This window comes from Electrophorus electricus, chromosome 5 (assembly GCF_013358815.1).
Source record: "Electrophorus electricus isolate fEleEle1 chromosome 5, fEleEle1.pri, whole genome shotgun sequence".
Taxonomy (NCBI): domain Eukaryota; kingdom Metazoa; phylum Chordata; class Actinopteri; order Gymnotiformes; family Gymnotidae; genus Electrophorus; species Electrophorus electricus.
The window spans coordinates 21,135,137-21,149,920 of record NC_049539.1 but is presented as its reverse complement, the minus strand read 5'-3'; the positions used below and the strand labels follow the sequence as shown (position 1 = coordinate 21,149,920).

At 40.1% G+C, this 14,784-nt stretch overlaps 1 protein-coding gene across 1 annotated transcript in view; it reads left to right on the top strand.

Annotated features, from left to right (window-relative positions):
* LOC113569178 (NACHT, LRR and PYD domains-containing protein 3-like) overlaps positions 1–14,784 on the top strand; it is a 239,803-nt gene that overhangs the window by 13,168 nt on the left and 211,851 nt on the right. The window contains exons 4-10 of the mRNA XM_035526147.1: positions 195–249; positions 854–1,058; positions 1,928–3,731; positions 6,138–6,308; positions 10,275–10,445; positions 12,530–12,700; positions 14,531–14,701. Of these exons, the coding sequence (XP_035382040.1) occupies positions 195–249; positions 854–1,058; positions 1,928–3,731; positions 6,138–6,308; positions 10,275–10,445; positions 12,530–12,700; positions 14,531–14,701 (2,748 nt within the window). The remainder of the gene's footprint in view (positions 1–194; positions 250–853; positions 1,059–1,927; positions 3,732–6,137; positions 6,309–10,274; positions 10,446–12,529; positions 12,701–14,530; positions 14,702–14,784) is intronic.

The following is a 14,784-nucleotide window of genomic DNA, read 5'->3' as shown; positions in this document are numbered from 1 at the left end:
ATTATTCTACATCACCAGAGTGAGGGCCAGGGGCAGCTTCTCTGGTTATTCTGCTCTACTGTCAGTACAGTGTTTGGGTTGAAGCCATGTATCACATCATCATCAGCATCATGTACACAACCATGAATTTCACTTGGATTCATGTTTATAAACTGTAGATTATCCATTAAAGTCTTTGTTTTGTTTGTCCACAGTGACCAGAAGAAGCCTGTAAACATTTCTAAAGAAAAGCTGGAGTCAGTATTCAAGGTGTGTAAGTGTGTGTGTGTGTGTGTGTGTGTGTGTGTGAGTGTGTGTGTGTGTGTGTGTGTGTGAGTGTGTGTGTGTGTGTGTGTGAGTGTGAGTGTGTGAGTGTGAGTGTGTGTGTGTGAGTGTGTGTGTGTGTGTGTGTGTGAGTGTGAGTGTGAGTGTGTGAGTGTGTGTGTGTGTGTATATGTGTGTGTGTGTGTGTGTGTGTGTGTGTGTATGTGTGTGTGTGTGTGTGTGTGTGTGTGTGTGTGTGTGTGTGTGTGTGTGTGTGTGTGTGAGGGGGAAGGGTCTTTATCATTAGAGTGTGTTTAGATCACAGATCATGATGAGACTCTGTGGTTTACTGGTTCATGCTTTACTTTAATGGCTTTTTGTAATTTAACTGATAATGAACGAAACTCAAACTTCACAAACTATTCTAACTTTCTAAAATTAACTAACATTTAAACTTTAAGATAATGTGATGCTTATGTTCTTTTATAAACCATAATGTGCACATGACCACCCAATCCCACTCAGTTCAGTCCTCTCTTCTGTTTAATGGATTATTATGTGTTAAAATCATCTGTATATAACACTAGTTTTACTGATACTGTTTATTCAGGAGCTGGAGGACAAAATCATCTCTCTGGTGAAGAATGAGCTGAAGAGATTTAAGAATCTACTGAGCTCAGATTACCCAGCATGCACTGAGAGACAGGTGGAGGATGAGGAGGATCAGAGCAGTGTCAGAGAGGGGGCGCTGGAGATCACACTGCACGTCCTGAGGAAGATGAACCAGAAAGACCTCGCTAACACACTACTGAGCAGTAAGAGTTCTGGGTCATGACATTATTACATTTAGCAGGTGCTTTTAATGAAGGAAAATAAATACTTACAATTGTGAGTACAATTCAAGCAATTGAGGGTTAATGGTCTTGCTCATGTGCCCAACAGTGGCAACTTTGTAGTGGTGGGGCTTGAACTGACAACCTTCTGATTGTTAGTCCAGTACATTAACTGCTGGACTATGTGTCATGTGTTTGCAGAATGCTGACGTTTTGCGGATACATTGTTATTCTTTAGGGCTGAGATTTAATTTGACCAATGAGATTTGACCACAAATCACTGGCAGATGTAAAAAATTTTTTTTCTATGTCCACATACAACCCCCCCCCCAAAGTATCCAAGTATATGTTCATGAATGACTCATATGAGAGTTTGGATACAATTGCAATCAAGTTTACTCAAGTGGAATAGTTGAAGTGGTCAGACACTATTTAATGTTAAAAGCATCACTTAAAATAAAGTGTCACTTTATTCTTTGGAACTGAGATTGGAACACAGGTCCTATCTCACAGATCACAGGTTGTTTCCCCCCACACTCCTTGTGTGTGTGGTGGAACCTCAGCTGATTTCTAACTACTGACCATTCAGTGCTATTGATAACCAGTAAATATTATCAACAAAATAATGTATAATACAATGTCCATTGAAATCTTGAAATCTAAGGCTGTCAGTCCCTGAATTGACTAAGATTTACCACTGGACGTTTCATGCCCAATCTAGCAGGAATAAACAATCTATTTATAATAATCTGTTTATCTCTTTTCCTGTAACTCCTGTAATGAGTCTTTTATGAATGAATCTGAATCTAAAAGAGATTAGCATGTGTTCTGTTGTCTTCCTCTTTTATCAGAACTGGCCCCTGGTTGCCACAGAAAGCTCAAATCCAAACTGAGGGAAAAATGTCAGAGGATTCATGAAGGAATCTCACAGCAGGGAACCACAACACTTCTGAATGAGATCTACACTGAGCTCTACATCACAGAGGGAGGGAGTGGAGAGGTCAGTAATGAGCATGAGGTGAGACAGATTGAGACAGCATCCAGGAGACCAGCAACACAGGAGATACCCATCAAATGCAGTGACATCTTTAGACCCTTACCAGGACAAGACAAAGCCATCAGAACTGTGCTGACTAAAGGAGTGGCTGGAATTGGCAAAACGGTCTCTGTGCAGAAGTTCATACTGGACTGGTCTGAAGGAAATGTAAATCAGGATGTTCTCTTAATATTCCCACTTCCTTTTAGGGAGCTGAATTTGCTGAAGGAAAAAAAGTTCAGTCTGGTGGAGCTTCTTCATTGCTTTTTCCCAGAAACATGTGAATTAAAACCTAAACATTATACCAGCTACAAAATTCTGTTCATCTTTGATGGTCTGGATGAGTGTAGACTTCCTCTAGATTTCCAGAACAATGAGAGATTGTGGGATGTAACAGAGTCGACCTCAGTGGATGTGCTGCTGACAAACCTCATCAAGGGGAATCTGCTTCCCTCTGCTCTCCTCTGGATAACCTCTCGACCAGCAGCAGCCAATCAGATCCCTCCTGAGTGTGTTGACCAGGTAACAGAGGTAAGAGGGTTCAGTGAACCACAGAAAGAGGAATATTTCAGGAAGAGAATCAGTGATCAGGGCCTGGCCAATAGAATCATCACACACATGAAGTCGTCAAAAAGCCTCTACATCATGTGCCACATTCCAGTCTTCTGTTGGATTGCAGCCACTGTTTTAGCGAGAATGTTGGGTGAAGCAGAGAGTGGAGAGATCCCCAACACTCTGACTCAGATGTTCACACACTTCCTGATCTTTCAGCTCAGACACAAGGATCAAAAGTATGGACAAAGTATGAAAGGACAAAAACGTCCCACTTACCCACGTCACATGAGAGAACATGTTTTGGCACTGGGAAAACTGGCTTTCCAACAGCTAGAAAAAGGCAACCTGATCTTCTATGAGGAAGACCTGAGAAACAGTGGCATAGATGTCAGAGAAATGACAGTGTATTCAGGAATGTGCACTCAGATTTTCAGAGAGGAGTTTGAGCTACAGCTGGGGAAGGTGTTCAGCTTTGTACATCTGAGTGTTCAGGAGTTTCTGGCTGCTTTATATGTGTTTATTTCCTTCATCTCCACCAACACCAATGTGCTACAACAGAAACACCCTGGATATTTCAGTATTTTCAAAACCCCAATGTCTGTCTTCCTCAACAGTGCAGTGGACAAGGCCTTAACGAGTCAAAATGGACACCTGGACCTTTTCCTTCGCTTCCTTCTGGGTCTCTCACTGGAGTCCAATCAGACTCTCTTACGAGGCCTACTGACACAGACAGGAAGCAGCTCTCACAGCAAAGAGGAAACAGTCAAGTACATCAAGGACAAGATCAGTGACAGTCCCTCTACAGAGAAATCCATCAATCTGTTCCACTGTCTGAATGAACTGAATGATCATTCTCTAGTGCAGGAAGTCCAAACATACCTGAGCAGAGGAGGTAACAGTAGTCTCCATGGAGCCAGACTGTCTCCTGCTCAGTGGTCAGCTCTGGTGTTTGTGTTGCTGAACTCTGAAGAGGAGCTGGATGAGTTTGACCTGAGGAAATATGACCCATCAGAGGAATGTCTACTGAGACTGCTGCCAATGGTCAAAGCATCCAGAAAAGCCATGTGAGTATTTTCATTTAGAGATGAACTGTGGGTGTAGCAGGCAGTGGATGTTCTTGACTCAGAAGGTCTTCTGTGAAAAATGAAAAGGAGAGTGAGAGAGAACATTAGAGAGAGAGCAGGATAGAGAGATCCTACATTAAAGCACATGTAGGTGATTGAAAGCTCCAACACCAGGTGCTTAAGTTAAACCATAAAGTTGTGGAACATTGGAATGTAGTAACACTGTCCAGTGATTCATTAGTCTAAATGTATTAATGATGGTGAAATGATATTTGATGTCATGGGTAGTTGTGTGTCTGTGTGTTCAGAATGGTCCTACATTTATAACAGTGGCCAACAGTGTTTATAGTTCACACTCTTAGTGAAACAGACAGAAAATGTGCTGCGGTGTAACATACAGAAGTGTTCAAGTATGAACTATCAGTGTGTACACACGCATGCATGCATGCACACACACACACACACACCACACCACACAGTGTAACATACAAAAGGGTTTAAATATGAACTATCAGTTCAGCTTTTTGACCAACATTACAGTTCAACCACTACTGACCAATACAGAGAAAAATGTATAAGGATGAGCATGACCAGTGTGTACACACGTGTACACATGTGCACACACACACACACACACACACACACACACATACATACATACATACATACATACATACATGTATATATTTCACACTGATGGCAGTTTTCAAACTTTATCATGGGTTTTCTTTAGAGCCGATGATGGTGATTGGGCACATTAGAAAGGTGTAGGTGTTAATATGACTACATGCAGTGAGTCTCCCAGAAGCTAATGCTGTTACTACTGTCACTCACCTAAAACTGTAGCAGGCTACTACTGTTTCTCACATACAGTGGGACCAATATCTCAGACCACTAGTGAAAATGATTGTTTTGCATTTCTCTCAAGTTTAATACAATGCTTTTCTTTACAAATCATATAATCAGCATAAATTGTCTGATCAGTTTAAAGTTTTTTCTTGAATTTCAGAAAGTTTTAGTATTTGGCTCTACTCCAATGCATGTAAGCACAGTTGTGAAACTGACCGTATCAGTTCTTTTGTACAAAAAGTTAGTTGTCCTTGAGTCCTCACACAAGCAATGTAGAAGAGAGTCAAAGTTCTGATCCAATTGAAACATGTGAACCATCCTCCTCTCCCCAGTATTTTAGGGCACACATACAGTCCATGAAGGACAAACTCCAGGGACACATTTCATGTCAACAGCAGACATGAGATAGTTGCCTCACACACTTAACTGACTGATGGGTTCTGCCTCACACACACTTAACTGACTGATGGGTTCTGCCTCACACACACTTAACTGACTGATGGGACTGCCTCACACACACTTAACTGACTGATGGGGTCTGCATCACACACACCTGACTGACTGATGGGGTCTGCCTCACACACACCTGATTGACTGATGGGGTCTGCCTCACACACACCTGACTGACTGATGGGGTCTGCCTCACACACACCTGACTGACTGATGGGGTCTGCCTCTCACACACCTGACTGAATGACTGACTGGGGTCTGCTTCACACACACCTGACTGACTGACTTGGGTCTGCCTCACACACACCTGACTGACTGATGGGGTCCGTGACTCAGCTATTAAGCCTCCAGGATTCTCGGTGCACCACAAAGACAGAACTCAGGACCTCACTGGGAAAAGCAAAGGCAGAGGAGAATGTTTCATGATCAGTGACTCATAGTGTGAGCAAAGGAATGTAAACACTAATAAAAGATTCTGCTCTCTGAATTCTGTTATTCCTACATAATCACTACTGCAGTGTTCATCCCACCATCATTACTACTGCAGTGTTCATACACTAATATTCACTACTGCAATGTTCATTCCTCCATAATCAATACTACAGTGTTCATTACTCCATAATCACTAATGCAGTGTTTATTCCTCCATAATCACTACTGCAGTGTTTGTTCCTCCATACTCACTACTCTGCATGTCTTCCAACAATATTTTCTGTTTCTATATTAGTGTATTTGTATTTGTGAAACATTGAATGAGATCTATGTTGTTCTGTTTCCTGTTATGGTGTTAGGGGTGGGATATTTTGATATTTGGACTCTGATTATGGTAACTGCCATTCACTGATTTATGAACCAACCATCCATTATTTGGTCACCTGTCTTAGGTTGCTAATGAATGTTATTTGTCATGTCTTTGTCCATTTTGTCTTTGATGAAGACACAGTAGTGTTGAAATGTTGCTGTGTTTGTCAAATTATAAGGCTGAAAATGTATCAGTGTGTCCCAGACCTTTCAAGCTCTTCTTTACATTTTTATTAGCAGTTCGGATCTTTTAATTCATCATCCTCTGACTGAACTACATTATTTACTGTATTTACTCTTTTACAGACTATCTGGCTGTGGTCTCACGGAAGAGTCTTGCAAATCTCTCACATCAGTTCTACAAACAGAAAGCTCACTGAGAGAGCTGGAGATGAATAATAATGACCTGCAGAATTCAGGAGTGGAGCAGCTCTGTGCTGGACTGAAGAGTTCACACTGTAAACTGGAGATTCTCAGGTGAGTTTCTGTGACTATTTTTGAATGTAAATAAAGAGCCATTTTAAAAAGGTCAGTGTCAACTCCCTTATAGTACAGTATTAAACAAACATTGCCAGACAATGCAATGCAAGGAAATATACACTTTTATATTATAAAGTTATCTTCTTTAAATATTTCTAAATAGAGTTTTCTGTTGAAACCTCAGTACATTTCATTAAATGACCACACTGTGGAGACAAAGAGTTACATTTGTGATGCATGAGCACATTTTCAAGTCTAGAAGAGAAATATAACATTGTAAAGAGGAGACACAGATGAGTCCTTGTCCACACGTACAGGTGTATTTATTACAATGCTGCTTCAACTAGGCGCTTTTGCATTTTGTCTACAAGCTGCATTTATGGTCACCTGAGAGCAGAAATTTTGCAAAATGTCTTACAGGATGAATATATTCAGAAACTCCCAACAACAGCGTGGTAAAATGAAGTGTTCTAATGTAAGATTTTCACTGAGTGATTTTATCTAGTTTATGTATGAAAACAATGTAAACATCAGTCATTCTAATCTCTCTGCAAATACAAGCCCTTAAAATCTTAATTAAAACATTTAAAGCTGAACCATTGAGGTTCTGGACACATTACAGGACACTTTTACAATCACACGATTCCCTTGCGTTTATGGGTGGGAGACCCTGTTCTCATTATGATCTACACGGTGTGTTCAACACATGTTGAGATGAGCTGAACTGACCGCCGGGCTGGAGGAAAGAACTCAACAAGTTAATATTCATTCAATAGACCTGAAAGGTTTATTGGTTATTCCTTAAGATAAACCTGTGATCTCCCTCCACGGGTGTTTTTATGAAACATGTAGCTGGCTAATATTAGTAACCTTAAGCTTGCCAAGTTACAGTATATTGTTGGTTACTACACCTAGATACCTCACGCTAGCGTCATATTAGCCTGACTTAGGAGTGAATGTTGGCTGCTAATTTTTTCATCAAGCCAGAGACATCAAACTAAAATAGAACAATGATGGTAGATGACGTGGAGTCAGCAGAGGGAGAAACTGAGCAGACAGCTGACAGTAAACTCAGGACATCTGAACACAGTAGTGAAGAACAATGTTCAGCACTGGACGAGTGAACCTGTGGACTTAATTACAAGAGAGAAAGAAAGACACACAAGACACAGTAATCAGTAATCAGGAGATTAGGAGGAGAGAAGGAGTGAAGTGCGTGTGTGCGCGTGTGTGCGTGTGTGTGTGTGTGTGTGCGCTGGGTGCCTGATGTACTGTAACAAAGCTAATGAGGCTAATGTTAGCTTCCTTAAATCTAAGGAAATTGCTAGAATATAAAATACTCCTGCTTGTTTGTTTTCAGTTAGTATAGAGAGACAGAAAGCAACCAGGATGAAGAGAAAGAGTAATGCTATTGCCATGGCAACCTTCTTTAGTAAGAAGACAGCAGGAGAGAGAAAAGACAGAAGAACTTGATGGTGAAAGTGTCCAGGAGGAGGACATGGAAGAGAGTGAACACAGCAGACAGAGACAGAAGAGCCAGCTGTGTCCACTCTCACTGTAGCCCCACAGCTCTGCTGTAGTGTCAGCTGTGTCCGCTCTCACTGTAGCCCCACAGCTCTGCTGTAGTGTCAGCTGTGTCCGCTCTCACTGTAGCCCCACAGCTCTGTTGACTTTAGTTGTTTTTTTGTGTTAATGTAAATGGTTAATTTTAGTGAATAAATTAGTTGTATGAAGTAGCGAGTGTGTGTGTGTGTGTGTGTGTGTGTGTGTGTGTGTGTGTGTGTGTGTGTGTGTGTGGTGTTTTGTAATTACATCAGAACTTTAGATCAGACATTTCTGCACCCATAATTCATCATTTGATACTACATAATTCAGATACACTGAGAATTATAACCACACATAGAAATATAATCACACGTAGAATTATAATCACATGCAGAATTATAACCAAATGTAGCAATATAACTACATGTAGAAATATAACCATTTGTAAAATTATAACTAAATGTAGAATTATAACTACAAGTAGAATTTTTGGAATCTTGAAATACAACCTTTTTCGAGGGGATGAATCAAAGAATGGAAGATACTTGTAAGTGATATAAAATATTAAGTGCTGGAAAAGAAATGAAACCTTTCTCAGGTAATAATATTTATGTTTATGTAACCCACACCCTTGATATATTGGTGATGATTCATTCAAATTGTAATCTTATGGGTTAATTAATGATACCCTGACTGACCTCATGTGAATATCATAATCTGGTAAGGAATTAAACAGTATGTAGTTTATTACACACTATAATAGTGGTTTTACCACTGTATTAACTTGTGTACCCTGAAATTCCTTTGTGCTGTGAAGCCATTTTAATGTGTCACCACAAGATGTTCACTGGTCCCATCTGTCCCCCCAATAAATATGTTCTGCAGGCCTCAACTGGACATTTGGTGCTAAAATTATTTGCCAGCCAGTAAACCAGAGCTCACACTGTTTAGATCAGGACAAATATAACTACTTTTATACACAGTAAACCAGACCTCACACTGATTAGTTCAGGACCAATATGACTACTGTTTATACACAGTAAACCAGACCTCACATTGTTTAGTTCAGGACCAATATAACTACTTGTTTGAAATCTTATTTATTATACAGATTGACACAAGTATGTTTCATTTACTGTTTATAATGCTTCACCTCAACTGAAACTTGTGTGTGTGTGTGTGTGTGTGAGAGAGAGAGAGAGTTACAGAACTATTATCTGTTTTTGTGTATGTGTGTGTCAGAGAGGGAGAGAGAGACAGAACTATTGTGTGTGTGTGTGTGTGAGAGAGAGAGAGAGAGTTACAGAACTATTATCTGTGAGTGTGTGTGTGTGTGAGAAATAGAGAGAGAGAGAGAGACAGAATATTTCTGTCTGTTAGAGAGAAAGAACTATTATCTGTGTGTGTGAGAGAGAAGCAGAACTGACTGACTGATGGGGTCTGCCTCACACACACCTGACTGACTGATGGGGTCTGCCTCACACACACCTGACTGACTGACTGGGGTCTGCCTCACACACACTTTACTGACTGATGGGGTCTGCCTCACACACACCTGACTAACTGATGGGGTCTGCCTCACACACACCTGACTGACTGATGGGGTCCCTGACTCAGCTATTAAGCCTCCAGGATTCTTGGTGCACCACACAGACAGAACTCAGGACCTCACTGGGAAAAGCAAAGGCAGAGGAGAATGTTTCATGATCAGTGACTCAAAGTGTGAGCACAGGAATGTAAACACTAGTAAAAGATTATGCTGTCTGCATTCTGTCCATTCCTCCATAATCACTAATTCAGTGTTCATCCCACCATCATTACAACTGCAGCGTTCATAGACTAATATTCACTACTGCAATGTTCATTCCTCCATAATCTCTACTGCGGTGTTTATTCCTCCATTATCACTACTGCAGTGTTTATTCTTCCATAATCAATACTGCAGTGTTTATTCCTCCAATATCACTACTGCAGTGTTTATTCCTCCATAATCACTACTCTGCATGTCTTCCAACAATATTTTCTGTTTGTATATTAATGTGTTTGTATTTGTGAAACATTGAATGAGATCTATGTTGTTCTGTTTCCTGTTATGGTGTTAGGGGTGGGATATTTTGATATTTGGACTCTGATAATGGTAACTGCCATTCACTGACTTATGAACCAACCATCCATTATTTGGTCACCTGTCTTAGGTTGCTAATGAATGTTATTTGTCATGTCTTTGTCCATTTTGTCTTTGATGAAGACACGGTACTGTTGAAATGTTGCTGTGTTTGTCAAATTAAAAGGCTGAAAATGTATCAGTGTGTTCCAGACCTTTCGAGCTCTTCTTTACATTTTTATTAGCAGTTCAGATCTTTTAATTCATCATCCTCTGACTGAACTACATGATTTACTGTATTTACTCTTTTACAGACTATCTGGCTGTGGTCTCAATGAAGAGTCTTGCAAATCTCTCACATCAGTTCTACAAACAGAAAACTCACTGAGAGAGCTGGAGATGAATAATAATGACCTGCAGAATTCAGGAGTGGAGCAGCTCTGTGCTGGACTGAAGAGTTCACACTGTAAACTGGAGATTCTCAGGTGAGTTTCTGTGACTATTTTTGAATGTAAATAAAGAGGCATTTTAAAAAGGTCAGTGTCAGCTCCCTTATAGTACAGTATTAAACAAACATTGTCAGGCAAGGCAATGCAAGGAAATATACACTTTAATATTACATTATAAAGTTCTCTTCTTTAAATATTTCTAAATATAGTTTTCTGTTGAAACCTTAGTACATTTCATTAAATGACCACACTGTGGAGACAAAGAGTTACATTTGTGATGCATGAGCAGATTTTCAAGTCTAGAAGAGAAATATAACATTGTAAAGAGAAGACCCAGATGAGTCCTTGTCCACATGTACAGGTGTATTTATTACAATGCTGCTTCAACTAGGCGCTTTGGCATTTTCTCCACAAGCTGCATTTTTGGTCACCTGAGAGCAGAAATTTTGCGAAATGTATTACAGGATGAATAGATTCAGAAACTCCAAACAACAGTGTGGTAAAATGAAGTGTTCTAATGTAAGATTTTCACATTACAGGACACTTTTACAAGCACATATGATTCCCTTGTGTTTTTGGGTGGGGGACCCTGTTCTCATTATGATTTACACCATGTGTTCAACAAATGCTGAGATGAGCTGAACTGACAGCCGTGCTGGAGGAAAGAACGCGACAATTTAATATTCATTCAATAGAACTGAAAAGTTTATTGGTTATTACTTAAGATAAACCTATGATCTCTCTCCACAGGTGTTTTTATGAAACATGTAGCTGGCTAATATTAGTAACCTTAAGCTTGCCAAGTTACAGTATATTGTTGGTTACTACACCTAGATACCTCACACTAATGTCATATTAGCTTGACTTAGGAGTGAATGTTGGCTGCTAATTTTTCATCAAGCCAGAGACATCAAACAAAAATAGAACAGTGATGGTAGAAGACGTCAAGTCAACAGAGAGAGAAACTGAGCAGACAGCTGACAGTAAACTCAGGACATCTGAACACAGTAGTGAGGAACAATGTTCAGCACTGGACGAGTGAACCTGTGGACTTAATTACAAGAGAGAAAGAAAGAGACAAACAAGACACAGTAATCAGTAATCAGGAGATTAGGAGGAGAGAAGGAGTGAAGTGTGTGAGTGTGTGTGCGTGTGTGTGTGTGTCACACTGGGTGCCTGATGTACTGTAATAAAGCTAATGACGCTAATGTTAGCTTCTGTAAATCTAAGGAACTGGCTAGAATATAAAATACTCCTGCTTGTTCGTTTACAGTTAGTATAGAGAGACAGAAAACAACCAGGATGAAGAGAAAGAGTAATGCTATTGACATGGCAACCTTCTTTAGTAAGAAGACAGCAGAAGAGAGAAAAGACAGAAGAGCTTGATGGTGAAAGCCTCCGGGATTCTCGGTGCACCACAGAGACAGAACTCAGGACCTCACTGGGAAAAGCAACGGCAGAGGAGAATGTTTCATGATCAGTGACTCATAGTGTGAGCACAGGAATGTAAACACTAGTAAAAGATTATGCTGTCTGTATTCTGTCCAATCAATACTGCGTTGTTTATCCCTCCATAATCACTACTGCAGTGTTCATTCCTCCATAATCACTACTGCAGTGTTTATTCCTCCATAATCACTACTGCGGTGTTTATTCTTCCATAATCAATACTGCAGTATTTATTCCTCCATAATCACTACTCTGCATGTCTTCCAACAATATTTTCTGTTTGTATATTAGTGTGTTTGTATTTGTGAAACATTGAATGAGATCTATGTTGTTCTGTTTCCTGTTATGGTGTTAGGGGTGGGATATTTTGATATTTGGACTCTGATTATGGTAACTGCCATTCACTGATTTATGAACCAACCATCCATTATTTGGTCACATGTCTTAGGATGCTAATGAATGTTATTTGTCATGTCTTTGTCCATTTTGTTTTTGATGAAGACACAGTAGTGTTGAAATGTTGCTGTGTTTGTAAAATTAAAAGGCTGAAAATGTATCAGTGTGTTCCAGACCTTTCAAGCTCTTCTTTGCATTTTTATTAGCAGTTCAGATCTTTTAATTCATCATCCTCTGACTGAACTACATTATTTACTGTATTTACTCTTTTACAGACTATCTGGCTGTGGTATCACTGAAAAGTCTTGCAAATCTCTCACATCAGTTCTACAAACAGAAAACTCATTGAGAGAGCTGGAGATGAATAATAATGACCTGCAGAATTCAGGAGTGGAGCAGCTTTGTGCTGGACTGAAGAGTTCACACTGTAAACTGGAGATTCTCAGGTGAGTTTCTGTGACTATTTTTGAATGTAAATAAAGACCCATTTTAAAAAGGTCAGTGTCAACTCCCTTATAGTACAGTATTAAACAAACATTGCCAGGCAATGCAATGCAAGGAAATGTACACTTTTATATTATATTATAAAGTTCTCTTCTTTAAATATTTCTAAATATAGTTTTCTGTGGAAACCTCACTGCATTTCATTAAATGACCATACTGTGGAGACAAAGAGTTACATTTGTGATGCATGAGCAGATTTTCAAGTCTAGAAGAGAAATATAACATTGTAAAGAGGAGACACAGATAAGTCCTTGTCCACATGTACAGGTGTATTTATTACAGTGCTGCTTCAACTAGGCGCTTTGGCATTTTGTCGACAAGCTGCATTTTTGGTCACCTGAGCGCAGAAATTTTCCAAAATGTCTTTTACAATCACACATGATTCCCTTCTGTTTTTGGGTGGGAGACCCCATTTTCATTATGATTTACACGGCGTGTTCAACACATGTTGAGGTGAGCTGAACTGACAGCCGTGCTGGAGGAAAGAACTCCACTGAAAGAATCTCACTGTAGCTCCGCAGATCTGCTGTAGTGTCAGCTGTGTCCACTCTCACTGTAGCCCCACAGATCTGCTGTAGTGGCAGCTGTGTCCACTCTCACTGTAGCCCCACAGGTCTGCTGTAGTGTCAACTGTGTCCACTCTCACTGTAGCCCCACAGGTCTGCTGTAATGTCAGCTGTGTCCACTCTCACTGTAGCCCCACAGCTCTGCTGACTTATTTAGTTGGGGTTTTTTGTGTTAATGTAAATGGTTGATTTTAGTGAATAAATTAGGTGTGTGAAGTAGCGATATTGTGAGCTGAAGTTCTGATCCAACTGAAACATGTGAACCGTACTCTTCTCCACAGTATTTTACTGCACACATACAGTCCATGAAGGACAAACTCCAGGGACACATTTCATGTCAACAGCAGACATGAGATAGTTGCCTCACACACGCTTAACTGACTGATGGGACTGCCTCACACACCTGACTGACTGATGGGGTCTGCATCACACACACCTGACTGACTGATGGGATCTGTCTCACACACAGCTGACTGACTGATGGCGTCTGCCTCTCACACACCTGACTGACTGATGGGGTCCTTGAATCAGCTATTGAACCTCCGGGATACTCGGTGCACCACAAAGACAGAACTCAGGACCTCACTGGGAAAAGCAAAGGCAGAGGAGAATGTTTCATGATCAGTGACTCATAGTGTGAGCACAGGAATGTAAACACTAGTAAAAGATTCTGCTCTCTGCATTCTGTCCAAACAATACTGCAGTGTTTATTCCTCCATAATCACTACTGCGGTGTTCATTCTTCCATAATCAATACTGCAGTGTTTATTCCTCCATAATCACTACTCTGCATGTCTTCCCACAATATTTTCTGTTTGTATATTAGTGTGTTTGTATTTGTGAAACATTGAATGAGATCTATGTTGTTCTGTTTCATATTATGCTGTTAGGGGTGGGATATTTTGATATTTGGACTCTGATTATGGTAACTGCCATTCACAGATTTATGAACCAACCATCCATTATTTGGTCACCTGTCTTAGGTTGCTAATGAATGTTATTTGTCATGTCTTTGTCCATTTTGTTTTTGATGAAGACACAGTACTGTTGAAATGTTGCTGTGTTTGTAAAATTAAAAGGCTGAAAATGTATCAGTGTGTCCCAGACCTTTCAAGCTCTTCTTTACATTTTTATTAGCAGTTCGGATCTTTTAATTCATCATCCTCTGACTGAACTACATTATTTACTGTATTTACTCTTTTACAGACTATCTGGCTGTGGTCTCACGGAAGAGTCTTGCAAATCTCTCACATCAGTTCTACAAACAGAAAACTCACTGAGAGAGCTGGAGATGAATAATAATGACCTGCAGAATTCAGGAGTGGAGCAGCTCTGTGCTGGACTGAAGAGTTCACACTGTAAACTGGAGATTCTCAGGTGAGTTTCTGTGACTATTTTTGAATGTAAATAAAGAGCCATTTTAAAAAGGTCAGTGTCAACTCCCTTATAGTACAGTATTA